This window comes from Dendropsophus ebraccatus, chromosome 1 (genome assembly GCF_027789765.1).
Source record: "Dendropsophus ebraccatus isolate aDenEbr1 chromosome 1, aDenEbr1.pat, whole genome shotgun sequence".
Taxonomy (NCBI): Eukaryota; Metazoa; Chordata; class Amphibia; order Anura; family Hylidae; genus Dendropsophus; species Dendropsophus ebraccatus.
Window position 1 is genome coordinate 176,915,176 of NC_091454.1, and position 27,457 is coordinate 176,942,632.

General features: G+C 42.0%; 1 protein-coding gene across 3 annotated transcripts in view; it reads left to right on the top strand.

The window, feature by feature from the left end:
- The window catches only part of MCTP2 (multiple C2 and transmembrane domain containing 2), a 137,111-nt gene that overhangs the window by 33,907 nt on the left and 75,747 nt on the right, over positions 1 to 27,457 (top strand). For all 3 annotated transcript variants that reach the window (XM_069984972.1, XM_069984961.1, XM_069984966.1), the window contains exons 2-4: positions 1,329 to 1,877; positions 9,054 to 9,116; positions 15,068 to 15,167. In XM_069984972.1, coding sequence (XP_069841073.1) covers positions 1,377 to 1,877; positions 9,054 to 9,116; positions 15,068 to 15,167 — 664 coding nt within the window. In that variant the 5' untranslated portion in view covers positions 1,329 to 1,376. The remainder of the gene's footprint in view (positions 1 to 1,328; positions 1,878 to 9,053; positions 9,117 to 15,067; positions 15,168 to 27,457) is intronic.

The window sequence follows — 27,457 nt, forward strand, 5'->3', positions numbered from 1 at the left end:
AATTAACAATACAGAACGTAATTGCAAAGCATTTTATTACCAACAAAGCTGAACCATGAAAGTGAATAATGATAATCTCCCTCTTACACTTTTTTTTTCTTTTTTTTTTATATATAAAGAGTTCAAATTACAGGAAATATTTTTCTTTTGTATAATGAAGTTATAAATCTTTTCACTTTATTTTGACACCATGTTGCTCCATGGGTATAATGGGTAGCCATAACTAACAGTATGTAACATTATGGTTATTGGGTTAAACTTGTTTCTAGAAACTTCAGGATTATTTGATGCTCTTCATAATTTACTTTCTGCTTCATATCTTTTCATTGTTACATAAGATTAAAGTTTCTTGGTAATTTTTCTGATTAGTTGCATATTACAGCTGCAGCTTTTTGACTTAAAGGGAAACTGTCACCCCCGTGTCGGGATGACATTCTCCCGACCCCCCGTTAGAGCCCCCTATACTCACGTGATCCCGCCAGGTCCCGCTTCTGGAGATGGTCGGGTCACGGAGATCTCAGCCGCTGCAGCCCGGCGCGCGCGCTCCTCAGATGAGTCCAACGCTCATAGAGAATGACGGAGCGCTGGACTCTCCTGTCATTCTCGAACAGGAGCGTAAGACTCATCTGATGAGCGTGCTCTCCGGGCTTTGGGCGTCGATATCTCCGTGACCAGACCATCTCCAGAAGCGGGACCCGGCGGGATCACATGAGTATAGGGGGCTCTAACAGGGGTCAGGAGCCTGTCACCCCGTCACCGGGGGTGACAGGTCCTCTTTAAAGTGAATCTGTTACCACCTGACCGCCTACTGAGTTGGTGACACCATTGAAGAGATATCAATAAAAGTATTCAGAACATACCACTGTTGCCTGTCCGCTCTATATTTGGACTGTTAAGTCAAAGAGATGGAGCCTATTGTTCCCTGGGTTCTAGTGCCATTACTTTCCACTGTGCTTTATGCCCACCTCTTGCACGTACGACATTTGCAGCAATATGCGGTACAGTTATATGCCCTATGGCTCTGCATTCTTGCAGCACCATACTAATCATCTGTTGGGCCTTACCTGCCGTCTGCTTCTCCGGCTCCTGGGTTACTGAATCCCGCTCAGCCAATCAGTATCTTGCGGTGGGACAGCCTAATAATGCCTAATAATTTTCATCGAAGGGGGTTATTGAGAAAAATCTGTCACCTGTCCATAGGCTGTACCCCATATGCACTATATTTCTGACGTGCAGAGTTTTCTAATTTCACAACAGTTTTATTGTTTCAAAAAAGTTTGACTCAACATCAATACACTTCTAAATGTCTGTATTTCTACTATTTACAGGTAAAGATACGTTTCGCACTGAGTTGAGTTCCATTGGATTTGGCAACAATGGACTTAGATAAGTCATCCGTTTGGGGCTCTTTAAAAGAGAAGACCCGACCTTTATTTCACAACTTTAAGAAGTCCAAGAGAAACTCACGGAAATTCTTAGATATCAGAAAAAGACACATCTCCCATGTATCTCCACGGATGAGCGTTTCAACGCCTGATATGCTGGACATTGGATATACTGTTCACGAAGAACGTGACTACACAGAGTGCACCGTTGATTCTACCTCTATTTTTAATAGCCATTCATCTCCCATGGTGTCGCACAGGCAGCAGAGGGAGTATGTCACACATCTAAAAGAGAGCACTACCTGCATGTGTGAGGATGGCGTCCACATGGAAATCATTGTTACAGAGACAGAACTTGTGGACAACTCAGATTCAGAAACTAAGGATGGAGAACAAGATGATGCATTTGATGATGATAAAAGCATATTAGATTTGCTGCGGAAAGAGTCCATGACTGAAGGCTTCTTAGATAGTAAACAGGAAGTCAATGAGGTATGTGAATCACTTTAATCTCTACTGGGGCAATGGTCAGATGTAATCCTTGATATATGTTGTACTGTAGGTTGCTTGACACGAGGAGTGTTGCTGTATGTCATCTCTTTATGCTGTCTAAATGCATATGCTGAATAGGTAACTTATGCATATGTATCTATACTTAAAGTGAATCTGTCACTAAGTTTATGCTGCCTTAAATGAGGGAATCATAAATTAGTGACAGAAATGCTGAACAGAACAGTGTATTACTTACATCATTCTGTTCAGCCATTCTCCTGATATACAGGAGAATGGGCTTCGCGCCGCACCCTCTGGCTGCTGCTTGAAAGCTGTCTGCCTATACACAGTATTTGTGCACAGTATAGATAGACACCTGCAAATCAGCGGCCAGTGGGCAGAGGGAGCTGCTGCTCATGAATATCGAGGACTACTGAGCACACATACAAGTGTGCGGTGCTCAGAGTCCTTGTTATTCAGGAGGATATTTCCCAATTAGCTGCACAGAACAACATAAGTGATACATCGTTCTGTTAAGCTTCTCAGTCCCTAGTTTGTTACCCTAATATAGGGCAATAAAAACTTACTGACAGAGTCTATTTATATCTGTAATATCACTGTGGTTTCTTAGTAAGGGTTATGTGAAGTAGTAAAGCAAAGGCGAAAAAGCTGACATTCTTAGAAAAGCCTAGATTACCCTGAGTGTACTTAGACTTACAAAGTTCAACAACAGCAGTATGGGTGCATTAGTTTAAAGGGGTTAAAGCTTTGTAATAAATGTTGGCATTGAATGTAGTAGATATACTGACTTTTTAACAATCCTGGTCAACTCTTTGCCAAGTCTAGAAACCAGCTTTAAATGTTATGATCCATCAGACACACTGAAGCGCCTAATTCTGCATGGCAGTAGGGAGAGAGGTTACATACTACTTCAGCTTCTTTTTCTCCCACTAGTCACAAACCTGTTTTCCCAGATTATTTTACAATGAACAGTCATATTATAGTTACACAACAATCCCTAGCAAAGATTTTGTGCTTCCACCTACCATTTTCAGGTCTTAATGTAAGGCAAAGTTATAATTCCAAACACAATAGTCCTAAGCAGAATGTACAAACTGTTAAATGTTTGAAGGGGGTACTCTGGTGAGGGAAAAAAATAAAATAAAATTAAAAATAATAATAAAAAAATATATAATACACACACACACACACACACACTCAGCTAATGCCGTAAAGTTATAAAGACTTGTATAGTAAAATAAAAACGTTAGCCTTCCAGTACTTATTAGCTGCTGCATGTTCTCCAGGAAGTGGTGTATTGTTTACAACTTGACAAAGTGATCTCTGCTGTCTCCTCTGTTCTTGACAGGAATGGTCAAGAACCATAGTAAATCGTAATAGTTAATTCCCTTAGAAAACCTCTCCTGCTCTGATCACTTCCTGTCATTGACAGAAGTGTCAGCAGAGAGCATCTTGTCTGACTAGAAAGAATTCACCACTTCCTGTAGGGCATTTAGCAGCTGACAAGTAATTGAAGACTTATTTTACATTTAAGACTTATTTTACATTTAAGTCTTATTTTACAAATCTGATAACTTTCTAGCACTAGTTGATTTGGGAAGTACCCCCAGTGGCGGTCTTTGGCACCAAGCACCCCAAGCGATCGCTTGGGGCCCCCAACATCCAGGGGGGCCCCCAAGTCCCGCTCTTGTGCTCAAGACCGCTGGACAGGGCGGCTGCCCCGCTCGCTGCTGCCATATGAACTGTAACTATGAGCACTCGTAATGAGCGCTCATAGTTACATGCAGCAGCACTGACAGGGCGGCAGACATTGGCTCCCTTCCTGTCAGTCACTCTTGTGGTCGCAGGAAGGGTTTTCCCTGCGGTCACAAGTGGCAGCTTTGTCCTTGTGGTGCCGGCGCTCCAGTGACATCACTGGAGCATCGGCGCCAGGACAAGGGGAGTGCGGCCTCTTTTTTTTTTTTTTGCAGAGAAAAACCCTTCCTGCGGCCACAAGAGTGAAGAGGAGAGGAGACGCCCGGACCCAGGTGAGTATAAGTGTGTGTTTGTTTTATTGTGTTATATACTATATGGAAGGTGGAGCACACAGGGGTCTGTTTAACTGGGGAAGCGTACATCGGGGGTCTGTATAAATGGGGGGAGCACACAGGGGAGCTATATAACAGGGGGAGCACACAGGGGGGCTATAGACTTTCGGGGCTTCACAGAGGGGTCTATATACTACTGGGGGTAGCACACAGGGGGTCTATATACTACTTGGGGCAGCAGAATGGGGTCTATATACAACTTGGAGAGCACACAGGAGGTCTATATCCAAGTGGGGGAGCACACAGAGGAGCTATATTCTACTGGGGGAGAACACAGGGGGGCTATATACTACTGGGGGAGCACACACGGTGGCTATATACTACTGGGGGAGCACACAGGGGTCTATATACTACTGGTGGGGCACACAGGGGGTCTATATACTACTGGCGGAACATACAGGGGGTCTATATACTACTTGTGAGGCACAGAGGTGGTCTATATATAATTGAGGGAGCACACAGGGGTATGTATCCTACTGGGGGAACCACACAGGGGGTTTATATACTACTGGAGGAGCACACAGGGGTCTATATCCAAGTGGGGGAGCACACAGGGGGGCTAAATACCCCTGAGGGAGCACACAGGGGGCCTATATACTAGTGGGGGAGCACACAGGGGGTATATACAACTGGGGGCAGCACACAGGGGGTATATACAACTGGGGGCAGCACACAGGGGGTCTATATACAACTGGGGCAGCACACAGGAGGTCTATATAATTCTGGGGGAGCACACGGGGGGGCTATATATAACTGGGGGAACACACATGGGTCTATATACTACTAGGGGAAGCAAACAAGGGGTATATACTACTGGGGGCAGGACACAAGGGGTATGTACTATTGGGGGCAGCACACAAGGAGTATATATTACTGGCGGTAGCGCACAAGGGGTATATACTACTGGGGGCAACACACAGCGGTCTATTGTTTTGGAACGCGTGTCGAGGGGGGGGCCCCAGACATAACTTCGCTTGGGGCCCCAGAAATGCCAAGACCGCCCCTGAGTACCCCTTTAAAGGGGTTGTCCAGCGTGGGGTCAGCGGGATCCCACCTCCTTCACTGAGTGGCTGAGCGGACCTGAGACGTCACGTCTCGGGCCCGCATCAGACACCCGGAAGCGGCCGGGAACAGGGCACCGGAGCGTCGCGATGCGGGACCCGCCGCTGGAACCGGGGAGGTGAGTGGACGTCTTTTCTTTCACCCACCTCCTCCCCGGCCATATGAAAAAATAGCCCCCACGCTGGAAAACCCCTTTAAGTTAAGATAAAGTCCAGTATACCGGCATGTGCCGATCACGATATATGACCAGCCCAGGTGACACAATCTAAGGGCTCTGTTACACAGAACAATAATCGGCCAAATCGAGTTGATTATCGCTTCATGAAATAGAGACAGCGATCATCCGATGAAGCGATCATCAGCTGATCGTTGGTTTAGGTTTGGACCTAAAATTGTGTAACAGCGATGTGCGGTCGACGGCTGACAATTGCCCAAAGACCTGTTACCTTACCTCTCCCAGCTCCCAGTCTTTTCTCCTATGCCCCGCAGCTTCCCTTCCCGGCGGCTGCATCATCTGAGCGGCCTGTTAACTGACAGACACCTCAGTCAATCACCGGCCGCGGCAGTACCGGCCTGTGATTGGCTGTACAGGCTGACAGGCCGCTTAGACGCTGATGCCGGGACCAAAAAGCTTTGGAAGCACAACAGAGAAGACTGAGAGCGGGGAGAGGTAAGATATCAGGTGTTTGGGCAAGGGATGCATGGACATCATCAACAATGTCCATGCAGCCTTTACTGCCCGATCATTTTAGTAAACGAGCGTCAATCTGCAATATCAGCACTCGTTTACTGGACCTATTAGTCGGCCCGATAATTATCGGGCCGACTAATAGGTCCAGTAAACGAGTGTTGATATAGCAGATCGACGCTCGTTTACTAAAATGATCGGGCCGTGTAATAGGACCCTAACTCCTGCAAGTGTGGGTGGAAGTAACAGGCAGTTTCACTGTTCTCTCAAGAACTGGGGCACCAAAGGGCGAACATTATAGACATCCACTTTAAGATTTGACCTTTGCAGCTGTCTAGAGATACCTAGAAATATTAATAATTGATTTTTTTTTTTCTGTGTGTATTAGTTAATATACACAACCAAACATTTGCAATCCACCCTCCTGTGTACATATATGCTTTCAGTGGGTGAGGCTCAAGAAACAGGCCAGAAGCTTGTTAGTTAAGCAATTCGCTGAACAGGATGTGTATTGTTCTGAAATCACATGCCTCAAGTCTGTTGGGTTTGGCTGCTTGCAAACTATTTTAAAGGTTCTGAACAAACTCTTAAGAAGAATCTTGGGTCCAACCGAAACTTGTCAGGAGGATTACGCCAAATGGAGAATGTGTAATGTACTGTGCTGCAATTTAACTCTTAGGCTGGTCAGTATTTCTAACCACGATAGAGTGGAACTGACACAGAGAAGCTATGATGGAAATATTGGCATATTTTTCTGTGTTTTGAACCTAAATCTGTTTTTGGCCCAAAATAAAGACCAAAGTGCACCCATTCTAAAGGCCCTATTACACTAAACGTTAATCGGACGATAATCGTCTGGTGTAATAGTAGACAACGATCAGCCGACATGAATGATGTCGGCTGATCATTGCTGCTGTTTGTCTTTTAACACGTTAAAAGACAAACGACCAGGATAGCAACAATATGCTGCCTTCGCTCCGTGGAATAGTAGCGGCAGCAGCAGACCGCTGCTATCTTCTATGGGCTTCATGATCTAGCGATCACTCGGGCAGCTCCCCGTGGCCCACCGGCTGTCACTCACTGGCTGCCGACCTGTGTAATAGCGCCGTCCGCGAGCGGGAAATGAGGAGAAAATTAGTGCTGACTGCTCTTGGTTGCTCCTCAATATCGCCCCCTGTGATAGTGTCCATTTACATGGGCTGATTATCATCAGACAGGTACGCTTACTGGCCATAAGAACACCAAGTGAAAAGGCGAGTAGTCAGCCAGTAAACAGGAAATCTCTTGTGTAAACAGGAATGTGTGGTCGACTAAAAAAAGTTAATTGATTAATCCTTGTAAAGGTCCTGCAAATGAGCTTCCATCTTGCTGATTGATGCTTGTTTGGGGTGCTGCATCAGGCCATGTAAAAGGAGCCCTTAACAAATGGTTGCTTACACTTTTTTAAGCCCTTTTTTAAGTGCCGACAGCGAGCGGGTAAAAGTGTGGCGTGGGGAGGTTGCGGGGGGGGGGGGGGTGTTGGGGGGGCTACTCGAACGATTGTTAAATCGTCCAGGCAGCCCATAGAAGATAGCGGTGGTCAGCTGCCACCGCTTCTATTACACAGAGTGACAGCAGCAGATCGTCGCTATCTCGATTGTTGGTCTTTCAACACGTTGAAAGACATTGTAAGACAACAATCAGCTGACCTCGCGCATGTCGGCTGATTGTTGCCTTTTTTTACACAAATACGGCCAATAATCGCTTTGTGTAATAGGACCTTTTAGTCATGTAATGTTCTGCTTGCACCGTTATCTTCTTGCTACCAGAATCAATTAACTCTTATGTGTGTTGCCTTTTATCTACTTACTGGCGTTTGAATCTTTAGCACTGTTCACAACAGTTTTCAAAGAATCTTTTGCAGAATCTAAGGCTTAAACTTTTCTCAACATTGAGGGATATTGGTGCAGGGCAACCTATTGCAAACCTCCTGTATCCACCATGGTCAAAATAATGCTACTTGACTGTGTATTATTCACATATTGTTATATGACTCTATTATACAGGTCAGCCACTTACTGTTGTGCAGATTAAAAAAAAAAATAAAAATTACTAGTTATTGACCTTCTTCCCAGCTAAGCTCTAATGTTTCCATAATGAACAAATTGTTCTTTATAATGCAAAACATCAGACCATTCACCTTAAGAATATTCTGGAGCTATAACATTTCATGTGTCACCAAGAAGATGGAAGTTGACTGACTGTGCTGCCAGCGATCACTTCATCCCTCCCCTCGTGGTTGTAATAAGAAAACATTTTATTCGATTCCAACCACTGAAGCAAACTCTCCTTTTTTCCCTTTCCAATGCATTAACCTGCCTGACTCCTCAAACCATATGAGAGCTGACTCCCAGGATTTTGGCAAATAATTACCTGGGCACCTCTAAATAAATTAGATGCATTTGACTCAAACATATTTAATTTTAAGACAAACATATGAAACGCCATTCTTTGTAAATCTCCCCCATTATCGGCGCAGGATTCAGCATGGCAGGACAATAGAGCACATAATCACTAGAGTGGTGGCGATGGCTTGTCTTCAGCAAGAATAATAAATGTCACCTGGCGTTCCATGATGACACACATATGAATAGTGGAAAATGCTGGGGGGATGTGGCCTTCTAATTGTTGATGATGCAGTTAGCCTGAATCTGATGTTGGCAGACACCTTCACTCGAAAATCCATTACATGTTCTCACAGCTAGCACTTTCTTCTGCCAAACCGCTCAGAGAATCAGGTTACTGTTTTGTAGGCATCCAGAAAACGCTGCCAGCTGTTGCAATGTGAAGGATGCGCCATTTGCATGTGCACAAAGCAGCAGAAATAACTTTCTAAACAACCAAGAAGCTCAAGCTTGGAAGAGTCTAAAAAATCATTTACAATACTCGGGCCGTACACTTTGGAATGGATTCAGCAAAAACAAGTATCTTATTTCTTTATTTCTATTCTTTGCATATAACGCTCACCCAACGTACCGGGGGTGATCTCCTATGTTTCTATTCCTCCTCTATTTCTATTCCTCCTCTTTTGTAAGTTTACAGTATCTTGCTTCTCACTGAAATCCAGATCACACCATCCTGCTTAGAACAGGACACCAGAGCATGATATAGGACACAAGAATAGTGGGCAGTATATTCTCATTCCAGCTTTTATACAATGATCCCCCTCCTGTTTATATAGTAGTTGTCTTATAATTTAGTTTTTTAACTTTTTATTATCAGTTTGTTTACGCTTGACATTTACTTCTGTATGTAACTTGTATTCTATTTCCGTTTTAGGATGGGACTGGAAGTATTGATTTGAACTCTTCAATGTCATCACAGATGTCAGAAGATATTGGAGTAAGTAAAACATGGTGCTGAAATTTTTTGTGTCATCGCTATACTCCGTTCAGTTAATCTTTCTTGTTTACATGCTCAGATGGGCATCCATGTCAGTGGAGGGGAGAGGGGAAGGGGGGGGGGTGTGAAGCCACCAGCAGATTCATCTTGCAGCGGCTTATCTCCTCAAGAATAAAAGGATTATATACTTAAAGGAGAAGTCCGGCGAACATTTTTATTAAAGTATTGTATTGCCCCCCAAAAGTTATACAAATAACCCATATACACTTGTTACGGGAAATACTTATAAAGGGCTTTTATACCTGCACTTACTACTGCATCAAGGCTTCACTTCATGGATAATATGGTGATGTCACAACTAGAGATGAGCGAACGTTCGGCATTTGATTAGCGGTGGCTGCTGAAGTTGGATAAAGCCCTAAGGCTATGTGGAAAACATGGATATAGTCATTGGCTGTATCCATGTTTTCTAGACAATTTTAGAGATTTATCCAAGTTTAGCAGCCCCAGCTAATCAAATGCCAAACGTTTGGGTTCCGATGGACTCGAACCCAAACCCGGTTCGCTCATCTCTAGTCAGAACCAGACTCCCAGAGCTGTGGCTGCTGGAGAGGATTATGGCAGAGGGATGCTTAGTGTCCCTCAGTGCCCTGTGTCCCTCAGTGTCCCTCTGCCATCATCCTCTCCAGCAGCCACAGTCCGCACAGCTCTGGGAGTCGGGTTGTGACCTCACCATGATATCCAGGAAGTGAAGCCTTGATGTAGTAGTAGTAGTAGTAGCAGTAGTGCAGGGATAAAAGCACTTTTATAAGCATTTCCTGTAATAAGTGTATATTGGTGATTTGTATAACTTTTGGGGGGCAACATAATACTTTAAATAAAAATTTAAGATCAACCTGCCTGAGTATTGTATCCCAGACATAGTAAGAAGCCATCGTACACATTAGCTTGGATTCACATTTGCATCTGAGGATTTTGTGAAGGACTCACAGTTTCAAAGTACCATACAAAAAATGTAGCAAGTAGGATTTAAATGATAAGCAAAATGGCAGGCACCATGCTGCAAACCCGATGACCCCATTGACTTTATTTATGTTTATCAGAGCCGTTGGTGTCCGGTGTGCAGGAGATCTGACGTTTCTTTCTTTGTTCCTTTTTCTGCTGTCATAGAGCAGATGAATGCAAGGCAGATGTAAACCTAGACTTAGAGCCCTATTCCACCGGACGATTATCGTTCAGATTATTGTTAAATCGTTTGAATCTAAACGATAATCGTTCATTCGAATAGCAGTTAACAACTAACGACCGAACGAGAAATCGTTAATCAATCAATAAGACCTGGACCTATTTTTATCGTTGCTCGTTCACAAATCGTTCGTCTTGAATAAGACGTTGTGCGGTCATTCGCAGTAGTGATGAACGCAATCGTGACAACAAGACGACCGCAAGAATGATCATAAGTAACGATTATCTTTCCATGTAAATGGGTGATCGATTTCAGGTCTTCAGGTCTAATAGCGGTCGTTTGGATAGTTTATTGTTAACGATTATGCGAACGATAATCCACTGGTCAACAGCCAAAAAGGTTCCGACATGAAAACAGTTGAACTTAACTAATTTTGGGGTGCTGAGATCGAAAATGATGTTCAAATTTTGAAATTGGCTCTAATTTTCAAGATATAGATGTACTTTCTATATTTCTCATAGCCTGTGATACAATACTGGGAAAAGTTTGCATCATCAGTATTGCATCATCAACTGGTATATTGCATCATCTTAGAATGACTAATAGGTATGGTATAAGGCTAGGTTCACACTGCGTTTTTGCTATCCGTGTTTTTCATCCGTTTTTTGCGAAAAACAGATGAAAAACACAGATGCTTTTGTGTGCATCCGTTTTGATCTGCTTTTCCATTGACTTGCATTATAAAAGAAAAAAAAAAGGATCCGTTTTTTTTTAACAGACACAAAAGGGGTGTCAATTCTACTTTTGTGTCCGTTAGAAAAAATGGATCAGTTTTGATCCGTTTTTATTTTATTATGAAAGTCAATGGAAAACTGGATCAAAACGGATGCACGCAAATGCATCCGTTTTTCATCCATTTTTTGCAAAAAAAACTGATTGCAAAAATGCAGTGTGAACCTAGCCTAAGGTATCGGGGTAAATGGAACCCATCAATGCTTGCAGATTAATGTTGGACAGTTATCAGAGACAATCCCATGTATGAATACAAAAGACGTGTAAATGCACGAGAAGCCATTGAATAAGGACCTACATTCCAGAGTTCAATAAACATAATTATTTTGTAAAAATTCTTAGATATGCCTGTAAATTGTAGTTGATTTCAGATAGAACTAAGTTTCCTATAAATATATTTCAAAAGTAATATATTCACAAAACAGTAACATGAGAACTCTTCCATATTATAGAAACTAGAGCCAATTAACATTTTTCCTTGTGATATTTGAATTCAGCACATAAAAATCATTAAGAAATGGCTAATTTTATTTCTGACCCAAACAACTTTTGAAAATTTGTTGACCAGTGGAATAGGGCCCTTTAGATTGTCTGGTCATGCCAAAATCTCTCTATTACTCTTCTAATCTGGCCTTATGCACTTGATATGCGTTCACCTGTAGTTCTGCAAGGGACTACTACTGTTATGTAATGCAGAGGTCAGACTTTACCTGGGACCAGCTTAACGGTCCTACTCCCTTATCAATGGTGGAATTTGTTGGTGGTTTGGAGTGTACAAAGGGTGTACAAAGGGATCAACTCCCCAATTAGGGGTCAGATTTTTATCTTTTTGGGTGTCAATAGCACTAACAATTTATATGTTATAATAATTACTGTATATGAGGATGTAGGAGTGAGAATAAAGGTGTCTTACCAGTCAGACAGAAAGAGAAAAGTTTGACTAAACCATTTACTTGAGCTTATTATTCATATAGCAGGCTCTGACTTGTCTGTTCACTTGCCTGCTGGGATGCACTGTAATTCAAGGATATCCTTTCAAAATTTTAGTAGATGGGGACATTGTATACTTGTTTTATCTTGTTGAACTATAATATAAATCCTGTTATTCATACCCGACTTGTGCCTCCAAACTGTTCTGTGCATGCCGTCTATGTGCTAATGTCCCATTTACATGCATTGGGACTATGTTGCTGATATTCCACCACATATACTGTACGTCAGTACTCTAAAAGACATTAATACACGGGAGATTTATTAAACATGGAGTAAAGTGAAACTGGCTCAGTTGCCCCTAGCAACCAATCAGATTGCACCTTTCATTCCTCACAGACTCTTTGGAAAATGAAAGGTGGAATCTGATTGGTTGCTAGGGGCAACTGAGGCCGTTTCACTTTACACCATGTTTGATAAATCTCCCCCTAAATGTATTCCACTAGTTTCACCACCAGTTTGGTCTGTAAGTCAATGGCAGTGCTGTCTGTATCCCTCAATATTCTCCGGAATTACTTTCTGAATGTATATAAACATTGTAGCCCCAACATGTAATAAGCATTGATTGAAGTTTCAATTTACATTAAATGGGTTCAGAATTTAAAGTTCTCTAGTAGTTTTTCTGAACATCTGTCACCTTTTTGGACTGTCTAGTCCATTAATCTAGTAAATCTAGGCCAATGTTCTGTGCATGGTTCCCAACATCTGATTTTGTTAGCATGAATAGCAGAGAGGATTATGTATTTACATGTAAATGGATATGATATTTGGGTAGCTACATACTTTGACCATCATATACCAATTTCATTGAATTGTTGTGTTCTAAGGAATTTTGATGTTGGATTTTAGAATAACTATTAAAGGGGTTGTTCATGCTTAAAGGGAATCTGTCAGGTCCCTACCAGGTGGAGCTGCACATAGGTGTGGCACTTCAGCTTCCAAGGAAAATACTACAAGCAGATAGGTGTTGGACTTCAGCTTCTGAGGAAAAAAATCAGTTTAATAACTTTGCAAATGTCCATCAGCAAAGACAAAACATCACTTGTGTTATCTCCCTACCACCAATCTGCCTGTGCCTGCAGCTCTTTACCTGGTACGGACCTGACAGATTCCCTTTAAAAAAAATGTGCTGCTTTCTTCTGGAAAAAGCACCTCTATGCTATGCTCAGTTTGGGTGTGGTTTTGCAGCCTGGTTCCATTAAAGTGAATGGAGCAGATCTGTAATACCACACACAAAGGACAGTGGTCATGCTGTTTTTGCAAAAACAAACAAACAAAAAAAAAAAACGAATGTGTTTTGTCTAATACTGGATAACCACTTTAAAGGATTTGCCCTTGCCCAGCTAAACTATTTTGTATGGGGAAATAAAGTCTGGCTTGGAGCTGACTTTCTGTACATCCTATAAATGGCTCTAGTCAGGCCAGTCCTATTCTTCTACTTCTAACACAATGTGCCGTTTCTTATAAGGCTTGCTCTTTACCGAGAAACATTGTCAAACTTAAACAGGAAATGTCCTTCCTCTTGCTGTTTATTTAAGACTGAGATTTAAGTTTTCTGAAGAAATGTAATTTTATTTTGTAGCTTAAAAATTTCCTTTCGCTGGGGCAGAGAGCCTAACCCAAAGCATGAATATTTCACCTCCAACAAACTTTATATTTGATTCTATGAATGTTGGCAGGATGTGTTCTCCAGCAATCTGCCTAACCAAGATTTGCTATTAACACTGCTGCATAGTAAAAATTTAAAATAAGTCTAGTGAGCGCTCACAGGCAGTTTTATAGGCCAATTCAGACTTTGGGTTGGCTGCTTAGCCATAGAAACACAATCCATGAAGCTCCATGAGTCATGATGTACAGTGGTTCGGCTGAGGATAGACTGTGTGGTCTTCCAATGTACTGGTTGTTTGTGCCAGATTTTTGCACCACTAAACCCTTTATAATCTTACTTTATATATTATAATGTATAGTAAATTGCATTTCCCTGACCTACTCAAGCCTAAATTTTAAAAAAAAAAAAACCCTTTAAACTAGCTTAAACATATATGTATAGTCTATTAATAAGTGTAGTCGATGTGTCAATAGAAAACTGTCTACCCCTCCTCTGTTCTCCTACTGCCTGTTTTGTCCACAATATTTAGCACAACATGGGTGGTGTTTATTTTTTTCACTTGGTGATAGTCATTAGGATGTGATTAGTCTATATGTCTCTCAGTCAGCAGGAAGTAGTCACTACACGTGGATATTTTCCCAAACATTACACTTCAGGGCATCCTGGATGGAAATAGGTTTTAAATGATAGACGGACTAAAAATAGCTTGGTACTCAGTGTGACCAAAATAGACTTGACCATTGTACACTGATACATATATATATATATGTATATATATATTTTATAGTTAAAAGATTATCATGATAAACTAGGTATTTCATCGATCCCCTTTGTGTTTTGAAAACAAATTGCAAGTTTATTATTTTAAAAAAATAAAAAATTATAGGAAGGACTTATACTTCTTCCTGCTGGATCCGCTTCTGTCTCCAAAAAACAAAACAAAAACATCAAAACTGTTTTTCCAAAAAGTCACCTTTATATCCGAAACCCCTTATGTCTGCTTAGAGCAGTGATCCTCACCCAGTAGCTTAGTAGCTCCCTGCTTGTAGTCACCCAGCAGTTGGCAATAACACTTAGATGGAAATACGTTGGGATCATATACCGGACACTTGACACTTTAGCCGTCACTTTAAAACATTCTTTATTCATGATGGCCAATGGTTTATTGGTTTATATCAAATTCCCACCAGGTGGCTGATCTTTGACACAAAGTCATTCGTCATAAAGTTGTGTTGATTAGAAAGCAAATGATCCCCTTTTAGAGAGGGTTAATAATGGAAACTATCAATGTTCAGTATATTCAGTTCATACGTTTTGCACTGGTATTGTATATCATGTTTAACAGGTGTTTTTATATTGTATTGTATCTTTCAGGGCCTTGAGAACTATGACAGTGTGAGCAATCTTTCTTTGTCCTACCTCTTGACCATCCACTTAAGAGAGGGACGCAATCTGGTCATCCGGGATCGCTCAGGTAGATTTGATCTCCCATTCTTTGTACTGCATTATCCTACTTAGGACAGTGAGAAATAGTTGACTGGCCAACCATGTATACACCCAGCCCATAATTACACAGGTGATAACATTATCTGCGCATGTTTCAGGCCTCTTCAGGATTTGTGTGCTCTGACATTTCCTGTAACATGCACAACCTACAAGCGGCAACGTGGCTTTCCTTATAGTGAGATATAATGTGTCATTTAATTGTATTTAAAGGACTATGCATGGGAAAATTTGGTGGTTTGCATATTGCTCAGTGCAGAACAGTAATATGTAATGTTCAAATGTACAAATAAACTGGAGCTCCAGATTCTAAACCAGTGGTGTACAACATGCATCCCTCCAGCTGCTGCAGAACTACAACTCCCTTCATGCCTGGACAGCTAAATATTATCCAGGCATGATTGCAATTGTAGTTTTGCAACAACTTGAGTAACACAGGTTATGCACCACTGTCCTACTTTGCTTAGTTTGTGAATACTTATGTGATGTAATGCTTACCAGCAAGATTTAAGAGAAGTAAAGTAGAGATTCTCAGTAACAGTAATAAGTATGGACCCACCGTGCTACAGAACTGGTTTGGCTTTAGGTCACACTCTGCAGTGGAGTTTAAGTGCCCTATGGGTCTTGTCTCCCGCATTGTATACTGGAAAGTCAAAAACTGTACAGAGATCAGACAGGAGTGAGGCAAATGGTTGTGGCGGGCAGCACAGGTTAAGATCAATAAACTGGGTCAGCAATAGGAGAGACCAAATACTACAGGAAGGGTCCGGCACAATTCTAATGCAGAAAACTGGCTCAGCACAAGATGCATCGGTAACGGAGTCAAGAATAGCACACTTGTAGAGATCAATAGGAACCAACAAGCACAGTCAAGCACAGAATGGTGCCCGGGACGAGAATGGTGTGTCATAGACCTTGGGCAGCTACAAGCATTTCATTCTTCTTGTGGAGGTTCAGCAAGCTGGTAGTCTTTACAGTAATGCTCTATTGAGAAGGGAAAGGATACAAAATCTCTTTTCTCCTGAAGAAGAAAAAATAGCTAATGTGTCTCCTGTAGGTGCTACTTTTGTGGATCAGTTCCTGTCTTGTTAAGGATATATTCCCACGCAGCACGTTTAGGGTATATTCCCACGCAGCACGTTAAGGGTATGTTCCCACGCAGCACGTTAAGGGTATGTTCCCACGCAGCACGTTAAGGGTATATTCCCACGCAGCACGTTTAGGGTATATTCCTTTGCAGCACGTTTAGGGTATATTCCCACGCAGCACGTTAAGGGTATGTTCCCACGCAGCACGTTAAGGGTATGTTCCCACGCAGTACGTTTTGGGTACATTCCCTCAAAGGACAAGGGGGCATTGCCTCCGCCTGGAGACCTCAAAGGACAAGGGGGCATTGCCTCCGCCTGGAGAAAAAAAGGTTCAACCTCCGGAGTCGACAAGCCTTCTTTACCATGAGAACTGTGAATCTGTGGAACAGTCTACCACAGGATCTGGTCACAGCAACAACAGTAGAGGGCTTCAAAACAGGGCTAGACAAGTTCTTAGAGCAAAATAATATAAATGCATATGTATAGAACCTATCACCCCTCCCCCTTCCCTGTATCCATTCCCTCCTTGGTTGAACTTGATGGACATGTGTCTTTTTTTTTTTCAACTGTATTAACTATGTAACACGTTTGCTCTGAAAAGTCATTTACCACAATGCGAGAATGGATCGGGAAGGCATTGATCAAGTGTTCAATTTGTCTTTATTCTTCTTACTTCAGTAATAAAAGTCCATGATAAGCTGTGTAAGATGACCTGCAATACGAATGCCTTCATGGTGATTGTGACAGCTGTTTTGTGCGCAATGCACTTCTCCAGACCTGGAGACAGCGGTCACAATTGCTGTGACTAGATGTTATATGGAATCATCTTTCAAGCCACTTGGGCCTAAAGAAATAACACCATGCATGTAAATTATCTTCAGTAGTATAACGCAGTAGATATAGCGACCAGCACTACGGCAATAGCAGGGCGCGCAATGAGCTGTAGAGGGATGGCGTATTAGCTGTGGAGGATGTGTTCAAAACAATACTTAGTTGTTGGTTGAACAATCATTTAGCAGACAGATAACTCGCCTGTTCTCCCTTTACATGTGAGCACCCACAGCGGAATGTTTGTGTTATTGTGTATTTCCTATAGGAAAGAGAGGGGTAAGACACAGTTGGATAGCTATGGCGGCGGCTTTTCCCTCTGTGTCGAAAATGTACCACACCTGGTGACTGTGGGTTCAGCTGACTGCAATGTGTATAAGCCCCTTTCTTAGATGTAGTGAAGAGAAACAATACAGAGACAGTCTGGTATTTTTTCCATAAGATAAACAAGATAATCTACAGTCTGAGGGGCAATGGGAGAGTATACTAAAAAATGTAAAGAAAGTGTCGGTAAATCAAAATCACCAGATAATACAGCTTCATATTCTGCACCGATTATATTATACCCCTTTCTTTTTGGAAAAGATAGGCAAAAGAACCACAGCAGATTGTGCAAGATGTGGGGAAAGGGTTGAAGATTGGTTGCACATCTTTTGGACATGTACGGCCCTGGGAAAATTTTGGGGGGAAATAATAAAGGCAATAGAGGAAGAACTGAAATATAGGATAATACCGTACCCAACGTTGATAATATTGGGGGAGGATTCACAATTGGTGGGCATATGTAGCAAGAAGAAGGAAGTACTGGGCAGGAGATTGTTTGTGGCAAGACTTATGATCGTACGGAGTTGGAATTCTAACAAATTATTAAGTGTAGGGACCTGGAACAACTTGGTAAAACAGTATGTCAAGTATGAAAAGATATGGAAAAGAGGAAGAGATTAGTGGAAGAAGATAGTAGGAGTGAATAACAGATATGGAAAACTGTTTTTTTTTTTGTTTAAGTATCGGAGGTCCACCTGGGGAGGGGAAGGAGGGGGGGGACTTTTTTGTAAAAAGGGGAAAAAATGTGATAAATTGTTTTCGTATATAAAACTTTTTTTGTATCTTTCTTGATGTGATAATAAAGACTTTTTGAAACAAAAAAAAAAGATAATCTACAGTACTTTATGAATACAAAATAATTATAAGTCAGCATGCTCTGCATTCTGCTGGCTTTGTCATTGTGAATGTTTATTGCTGTCTTGTTAAATGGTGCACTCGCACTTCCGGGTGGCTGTAGAGATTTATACGAGCATTTCTTTCTATGTAACACGGACACTGACCTCTCCTCAGCCAATGTTGCGCCAAAACCAGGGTGCACGATTTTTTCTAGCCTCGAGGCTACATTCCAGATTGTACTACTCCCAAGGGCTGAAATACTGTAGAAATCTGGTGAAACAGATACAGCGTTAGGCTGTCCATACACATTAGATAGCTCTCAGCTGAATACTTACTTAGCCAACTGCTGTATCTCTCAACATCCCATGCATGTACACCCTTGGCTGAGGGGAAGGGGAAAAGTCAAAAGATGGTTGGTCGTTTTTCTGTTAATATCAATAGGTTGAGTTAACATTAGTGGGCATGGCCATGTTTATGCCTAGTTAGGGTCCTGAGGATTCATACTCTTGACAACGTATGCACTGGGGGAGCCCCAGTCATGCTTTATCAATTTTGTTAAAGTGCTTTCACTAAAGGTATATTTATACAGAAAGATTATCTGACAGATTATCTACCAAAGATTTGAAGCCAAAGCCAGGAACAGACTATAAACAGAGATCATGTCATAAAGGAAAGCCTGAGATTTTTCTTCTTTTCAAATCTATTCCTGGCCTTGGCTTCAAATCTTTGGCAGATAATCTGTCAGATCATCTTTCTGTGTAAATGGCCCTTATTTCCTAATATAAGATAGTCAGTGCAACAGTGCTCCCCCCACAGCAGTGGCACATCCCCTTAATAGTGACAGACATAGTACTCTTAGTTAAAGTGGTTTTCCATCTAAAATTTCGAAAAATTGATCAGCTGTTTGCCATACATGTGCCCCTGTTATAGGGGGCACATGCCATTGAAACAAATGGCTTAAACCACCTTAAAGTGGTCAGACTTGATACTACAACAAGCCCCCATTCACTTCAATGGGAGCTGAGCTGCAGTAACCAGCACTGTGTATAAGCAGCACAGCTCTGACAAATAGCTTAGGGGTGCTGGATATTGGACGCTTACTATTCTGATATTGATGTCCTTACTTGAGGATAGACTATAAATAAATCTTGTCTAATGATATAAAAAAGTACCACCAGTTAGTAAAAGCCACAGTACTCCCACTTAATCGTAAGTCTATTTGTTAAGGTCCTAAGAGCACCATATTTCCCATCCCATGCTATCAAGTATGTGAATGTTTTCTCCCATACAGTTTTAAGCTTCTATCCCTGAAAAAGATATAACACATGAAGGTTATTTCCATCACTCACTGAAAACTTACATTTCCATGTCCTTGCCCTTGTTGGGTGGTCGCATTATATCCTTGCATAAGTTGTCATGTTTAAGGGTAATGTCTCCTTTTTAAAGGGGAACTGTCAGGGGGCTATATATATATATATATATATATATATATATATATATATATTATCTGTATATAATTTATATATTTTTTTTTTCATTTGGAATTTTTTATCTTTTTCTCCTGTTGCTGGTAAAGTTGTGGTATTACCTTTAGAAGCTGTGACACATGTCAGTGTGGCGTCATCTGCATCCAGCAGCCACAACCTAGGGACCTGACCTGAGGAAGCGGAGAAGAGATGCCTTCTTATAACTCTATAATTTAAATATAATCACGTTCAAATTAAATAATTGAAGTCAATGACCAAACAGCTGAGTCAGCGCACGTAGCTATTTCGCTGTAGGGCTGCAAACATGTGCAAACCATGCATCAGAACACAGGATGTCAATCAGGCCTGAGCAGGCAGGAGGAGGGCAGAGCTGCAACTCCGCCTATATGCCTCCCTGCCATGCATTGGCATCATTAAGTTAATTTTACTGAAAGAGAGCACTGTGTCAGACTGAAGAGAAAATGCCACTTCCTGTAGGACATGTAACAGCTGGAAGACTTGAGGTTTTTTTTTTATATAAGTAATTTACAAATCTGTATAACTTCCTAATACCAGTTTTAAAAACATTATTTTTTTCTCTTAAGTACCCCTTTAAAGGTTGAACACTCCAGTGGGATACATAGGATACAGTATGTGGGAAAATGCTTAGAAAAGAGAATTTCCAAGCATAAACTCAGGTTTTATCTGCAAAAGACTAGTATATTGGATAGAGTATATTGTAATTCCAAATTTAGCAGTTCGTCACATTACCCATATCCTGTCCTTACCAATCTCTTGTGATCAGCTACGTCCTCCTCTTTGATCTACTCCTTAAGCAGTCATGCATGTATGTATTCTTAAATAAAATCTTTGGGAGTCAGCGCCTGTGCATTGGTGTAACCAGTGCAACTACATAGCTTACAGGGTGCATGTAAGCGGCATGAGGCTTTTCTACAACGGGCATCAGGAGCACTCAGTAGTGGTGCAGAAGAAAAAGTAGTGAGTGTGTGTTAAAATATAATATATATATATATATATATATATATATATATATATATGTACAGTAACCTATAATATGACATATTCAGCTGTTTATAAATGTTTGTTTTATTTGTTTTACATGTTGTTTAGTATATATAATCATTATTTTTGGGGTGTGGAACCAATTGTTTGCATTTCAATGATTTCTTATGGGAAAATGCGCTTTGGTTTAAGAGTGGATTTGGATTACAAGTGTGGTCCCGGAACCAATTATGCTCATAATCCAAGGCACCACTGTGTGTGTGTATATGTATGTATATATATATATATATATATATATATATATATATATATATAATATATGTGTGTGTGTGTATATATTGGATTATGAGCATAATTGGTTCCGGGACCACACTTGTAATCCAAATCCACTCTTAAACCAAAGCACATTTTCCCATAAGAAATCATTGAAATGCAAACAATTGGTTTACCCAAAAAAATAATGATTTTATATTCTAAATAACATATAAAACAAATAAAACAAACATTTATAAACAGCTGAATGTCATATTATAGGTTACTGTACAGTATAGCAATCAGCATGTTGTGTATAATGTATAGTAACTGCATAAACCTGATAACACAGCAGCAGTTTGTAGATACGGGATGAAACTGCAGATCCCCGTAATGCAGTAGTATAGTACAACAAGCTAGACTAGAGAAGCAGGGCTGCTGTCAGAGGTCTGTGTGGTCACATGACAGCAATGGAGAAGGGGTGTGTGTTTAGCATGGATCAGGACTGACAGAGACTGCAGCAAGCATGAAGGAATGAGCAGGGCAGATGTGGGCACATACATGCAGCGCTCTCTGTCCAGGGAGAGAGGGGTTACAGCTATGGAGAGATTACCTCCACAGCCCTGTCCCCTGATGCAAGCCCCAGCCTGAAGTGGATCTTCTGTGATTTGGAAGGTGAGTGAGACTTCTGGGTCAGAGTACAGGGCTGTAGACCACGCTATGCAGACCATGCCTCTCCCCAACTCGCCCTCTCACCCAAGACAGGGAGCTCTTAAACCAAAGCAATGCTCTTACACCAAGTCACAATTTTGAAAAACTGTGAGCTCTTAAACCAAAACGCTCTTAAACCAAGGTACCACTGTATATCTGCTCTTGCCTAAGCATCCTAACCAGAGAAAGAAGGCACAAGCTAGGCCTTTGATTTATCAACTTGCACAGTGCCGCCTTTATAATGCTTTTCTGTGAGCCCCACCAAGGAATGGAAACACAAGATAGGGCTTTCTGATGCCATTCATAGCGTGCTGGCTGTTTACTTAGGATGACACATGATTGATCAGAAGTGATAAGTAATATGTGTGACAGCAGATGCTATTGTGCTGTGCTTACAGAAAATATCAAACGGAATATGTCCCTCTACAATGAACCTTTAGTACAAGATCTATATATATTTCAGAAATTCCACCTTACGGTAGATAAACAGGTTAAGCATGTCTAAGGGATCATGCGATTTGCCTGACCTTCTAGATGTGGCACTATTCTGTGTCCTTTATGCAACTTCCTTCTGAGAACTTATCAACCACACACATGTGGGTGTCAGATGCTTTGACATTTATAGATATTGTAGTCACTTTGAAGCTTTTTCATCTTCCTGAAGTAGGTTGAAAGCAAAAACTTTTCACAATAAATATGTTTGCTTCATGCTTTTGCATAGCCGGGCCATTGCTGATGAAGTATTTTCTGACTGAGATCATGGCTGGATATCTGTGCCCATTATTGTGGTATGATCTCCCCTGTGCCCGGGCACCACCAGGCCTGTGCTTTCTGTGCATATAGCAGAGATTCAGGATGTAGGCTGCCAATACATCATGTGAAAGTCTATTATCTGAAATCACATCATTTTTAAGTTCAGATTTTCCCACCAGTGCATCAAAGAACACACCTTTCAGCCCATGTCATGAAAAACGGAAGGGGTTTTCCCAGGTGCGAATAAGTACTGTATGACCTGTTCTATCAGTGGGGGGCTATGTTCACACAACGGTTTTTCAGCTCCGTTTAAAATAAGGTCCGTTATTTTGAGTCTTTTAGCAGCCTGGATTCCCCTTAGTGCAATGACGGGTGTTGGTACATTATTCTAGTTTGGGGTTACTAATTGGACTTTGGATGCGGCTTAATTAAGAAGTCCATTGAATTTGTAATAGTAAAATCTGAGAAAGAACACGTCCGCTGTTTGCAAAAGACGTCCAAAAATAATGATCATGTTATTTTGATGCCCATGGCAAAAACGTCCGTTATTCAATACACTGTGTGCATTGGACGTCTGTCTTCCCATTGACTTCAATGCGTTGCCATTGCAGTCAGTTAAATCTCGGCAAAAACTGAAGTTTTTTTAAATGTGAAAATTTGCCGTCTTTTCAATATTTTTGATGTTTTGTGAACATAGCCGGGGACGGATTTTTAGGAGCACATGTGTGCGTTCTATACACGGTGCAATTTACTCCCTTGGTAGTGGCTAAGTAGTCTGTTGCAGCTTTGGCCCGTTCACTTAAAAAGTTTTCGGTTGCCATACCTTGCACAACCGATGTGTAACAATGAAGACAATCACATTTTGAATTGAAAACAATAACTTTTGGCAAACAACTTTTAGACATATAGACATTGTCAATATAATTAGTTCCCACAATGATGTGATTGCTATCTGTAATCCTCTGTTTACTGTAATCCAGGATTCGTTAACTACCTCCTTGTTTTCTGCCATACAAGAAGACTAATCTGTGCAAATCCTGTGTGTTAGTAAGGGCTTGCTATGATGTAGCATGTGAATGGCACCATCTAGTGGGCATCTGTGTAGCTGTTACAGCATATAAATGTAGCAGATTGTTGGTACTTGCCTACTATGTAGCTAGGGCTACATGGTGACACATATTGTGCAACGGCAAATTGCTTTCAAATGGCTCAACCAAATATTTTGTGAAACTTGTCTGCAACTTGCTGCCGTTCATCTTTAATGCAGTTGTGATTTGGCTGTTAATGTTAAAAGTGACAAAGCCAAGTGACACTCAACCTGTGACCAAAAGTCGATTTTAGAAGTTAATTTTTACAACTGTTGTGTTTCTCCACGGCCACATAATCCATCATTAGGTGCAGTTTTACTAGGTGACATTATGATTCTACTGTCATGTGACCATAGTCACTGTGTGGCCCCAGGCTAGGACTCTAGCTAGCTGCAAAAGCTTCCAGTGCATACACCAAAAATATTGGACCAGATGTTTTCTAAAATGGTTTATTTCTGTCACGTGTGAGTGGCATGTTATGACATACTTTTTATGTCTATAAATGAAGAAAGACAGGTATAGCGTCCACTCACTGGTGATATGCAGCCTTTATTTTCATTGCTGGAGCAACCAGTGTGTGGGGCGTTACATGGAGCTGGTACTACCCACTGAGGCAACAACTGTTTTGCTTTGGTAAAGATCATGTATGACCGGTGAGTGGCAGCTATCTTTGTCTTTCTTTGTTTATGGATTTATCAGCCCCTATTGAGCAGAGAACTATCAGAGGTCCTTTTATTTATCTGTCAGTCCTAGATCTATGGCCATGGTATAACTAATCTGACCAGAAGATTGCTGACATGGAGGGGCATGTGACAATGGCCTGCCCTTAGTGTCCTCCATAGGCATATAGAGGCTCATTGGTGGACACTGTGGGACAGGGCATGGTCACATGCTCCTCCATGTCGGCCATATTATGGATAGACTCACCACAGAGCAGGACAGCACAGCCTGGAGGAGGGAGTCTGATTTTAGATCCATGGGGTGCACAGGGAGCTGCTGTCAGTAAGTGCAGTGAGTACACTTAATTATACTGTACGCTTAACAATTTTGCTATAAAGAGGCCAAACGGGGATCTGCCACTTCATATATGGATGGAAACCAGAGGGCTCACCTGGGCGGGGGCCTGATATTTCGAAAAAGGGGCTACTATTGTAGGCAAAAAAGTACAGGTCCTGTCTGTTGTCATCTATGTCCATAAGGCTTGCCGTAAAGCATTTCACTAAATGCTGGTAAAAACACCTCAGGCAAGATTTCAGCCCCCCATAACAATGTACAACAAATGAAATAAATAAATTACAGTAAGAAAATAGAAACATGTTAGAAAAAAAACAAGTTTTAGGCCCCCTTCACAATGGGAAATCCGGACGGATTTCCGGACCCATAGACTTGCATTAGACACGGACACCCTTCCGGATTTTTCCGGAAGGGTGTCCGTTCCGGAAAATAGGTCAGTATTTTTTAGATCCTGTCCTATTTTCATCCGAAAACCCGGTCCGGACGCTCCCATAAAAGCCTATGGGAGCGCCCGTGCTCCGGATGTCCTGGCAGAGCGCCCCTCACTACCCCTTCGCTCCCCATAACCCTCATTCGCTACCCCCCACCCCCCGAACCTCACTGGCGGCCTCCTGCTCTGATCCGCTGGCCGTCAGGACTTGTCACTCGCCCCCTGGGCCCTGATGATGAAGCCCAACATCCCCCCCCCCCTGCCCGCAGAAGGTTCCCCTCGGGACTCAACACCTGCTGTGCTGCCACTGCTCCCGCACCGCGGTCCCCGGGCTCCTGCGCTGATGGCCCGGGACACTCGTCCCTGTGCCTGGAGATGCCGCCCGAGCAGCCGTCCCGTGCAACCCTGCACCTGCAAATTATTATATTATGTTATTATGGGAGTTGTAGTTCTGCAACCAGTGGCCATCCAAGTTGCAGAACTACAACTCCCATCATGGATTGCCTTCAGGCCATGATGGGAGTTGTAGTTTTGCAACCTGCGACCCTTCCAGGTTGCAGAACTACAACTCCCATCATGGATTGCCATCAGGGCATGATGGGGGTTGTAGTTTTGCAATCTGCGGTCATCCAGGTTGCAGAATTGCAACTCCCATCATGTGCTATTCGCAGTTCAAATGGGAGTTGTAGTTGCAACAAATGAAAGGTTGACACGGTATAGGCGGGGGGAGGCAGTGGCATAGTAGAACTACATCTCCCATCATGGTGTGTGTGGTAATATGCAGGACTACATCACCCAGCATGGTATATAGGGTAGGCTGTAGAACTACATCTTCCAGCATAGTGTGTAATAATATGCAGGACTACATCACATAATGAGAGTTGTAGTTCTGCAACAGATAAGAGGATGACACATGGTATGTGGGGGAGACGGTGACACAGTACACAAGGAGGTTAGGGGGCAAGATACACATAGGGGACACAAGGCCACGGTGGCACAGTACATGAGGGGGAGACGGTGGCACGGTACATGAGGGGGAGACGGTGGCACGGTACATGAGGGGGAGACGGTGGCACGGTGGGTACTTGTGATGTATGTTGGCATACTAGACCATATTAAACACTTTTTTTTTCTGATCAGGAAATCCTGAAGGCATTTCCTGATGGTTTCCTGAAGGTAAAAACAGATTACTGTCAGGAAATCCTGAAGGTTTCCTGATACTTTCCTGATGACATTTGAAGCCTCCTGATCAGGATTTCATGACCGTAAAAACTGACACTGACGTGTGAATGGGGCCTTAGTATCTGGATATGGTCTGTGAAAGAAAATCTTGGTGGTTTATGCACCTTAACTCTCACATATCTTGTCTATGGGCTACATCTAGTATTGCAGCTCAAAAGCATCAGCTGAATGCAGGGGATGTGGTGATCGAATGAGTGCTGTAGCCTCTCCATTTATTACCAGACACTGCAGATGCCTTTAAAGTGAATAAGAAATTGCTTCAGTATATAACGTAACCAGAAACAATTGCTGCAAAATATACAAAGCTGTTAATATACAATGCTTGGTGGAAAAGAGGCATGGTGCTTGCCTGAACATCATGGCCTTCTCAGATAGCTGTTCAGTAATGATGCAGTGTCTAACCACCACCAATGTGATATAAAAACTCTGGCCCATAAAACTTTGGTTTTCAGTGTATGCATTTGTGAAAACACCCTTGGGTTGGGTCCATGTAGACATATCCTCTCCTGTGGCCGCCTTTTATACTCTTAAGCCCATCTTTCTGCAGTAACCTTTAGGATTGTACCATGTTTCTTAATTACTTCTGGGTATTATTTCCAAGTTCTTCTCATGGTATTTATCCCTTTTTTAAGGGTGAGGCCACAAAATGTTTTGTTACAGTGTGGTCTTGACCCTTCCCTATTTAACTAGGGAAAAGTTCCCTGCTGTGTTTTCTCGCTAAATATCAAAAGGTGAAGGACTAGTAGAACTTTATTAGAGAAAGTTGGAAGCTGGTATTATATTGTGGTTTTTTTTTAATGTCACATGTTTAATTTCCCTACAAGACAACAAAGACCATGAAGTGGCTGCCCAGGATTAACCATATTGTACTTTAGAGCCAGCAAAATCTTGCCATTTGCAGAATCCCGCCAGCCTCCGTGTCATACTGGCAGTCTATGGGAGGCTTGCACGCCTCTTCTCTCTGTGCGGAAGAATGGACATGTCAATTCTTAAGAGCAGAGAGGAGGCACGCAAGCCTCCCATAGACTGCCAGTATGATACAGAGGCTGGCGGCTGGCAAGATTTTGCTGACCCTTAAAGTACAAATTCATGCACATACATGGACCATGTGTTCCATTTTATGGGCTCATTTTGTAGACCAGGGGTGGGTAATTATTTTTCCAATTGGGCCACATGACAAATTGAAATGGTTTTCAAGGAGCAAA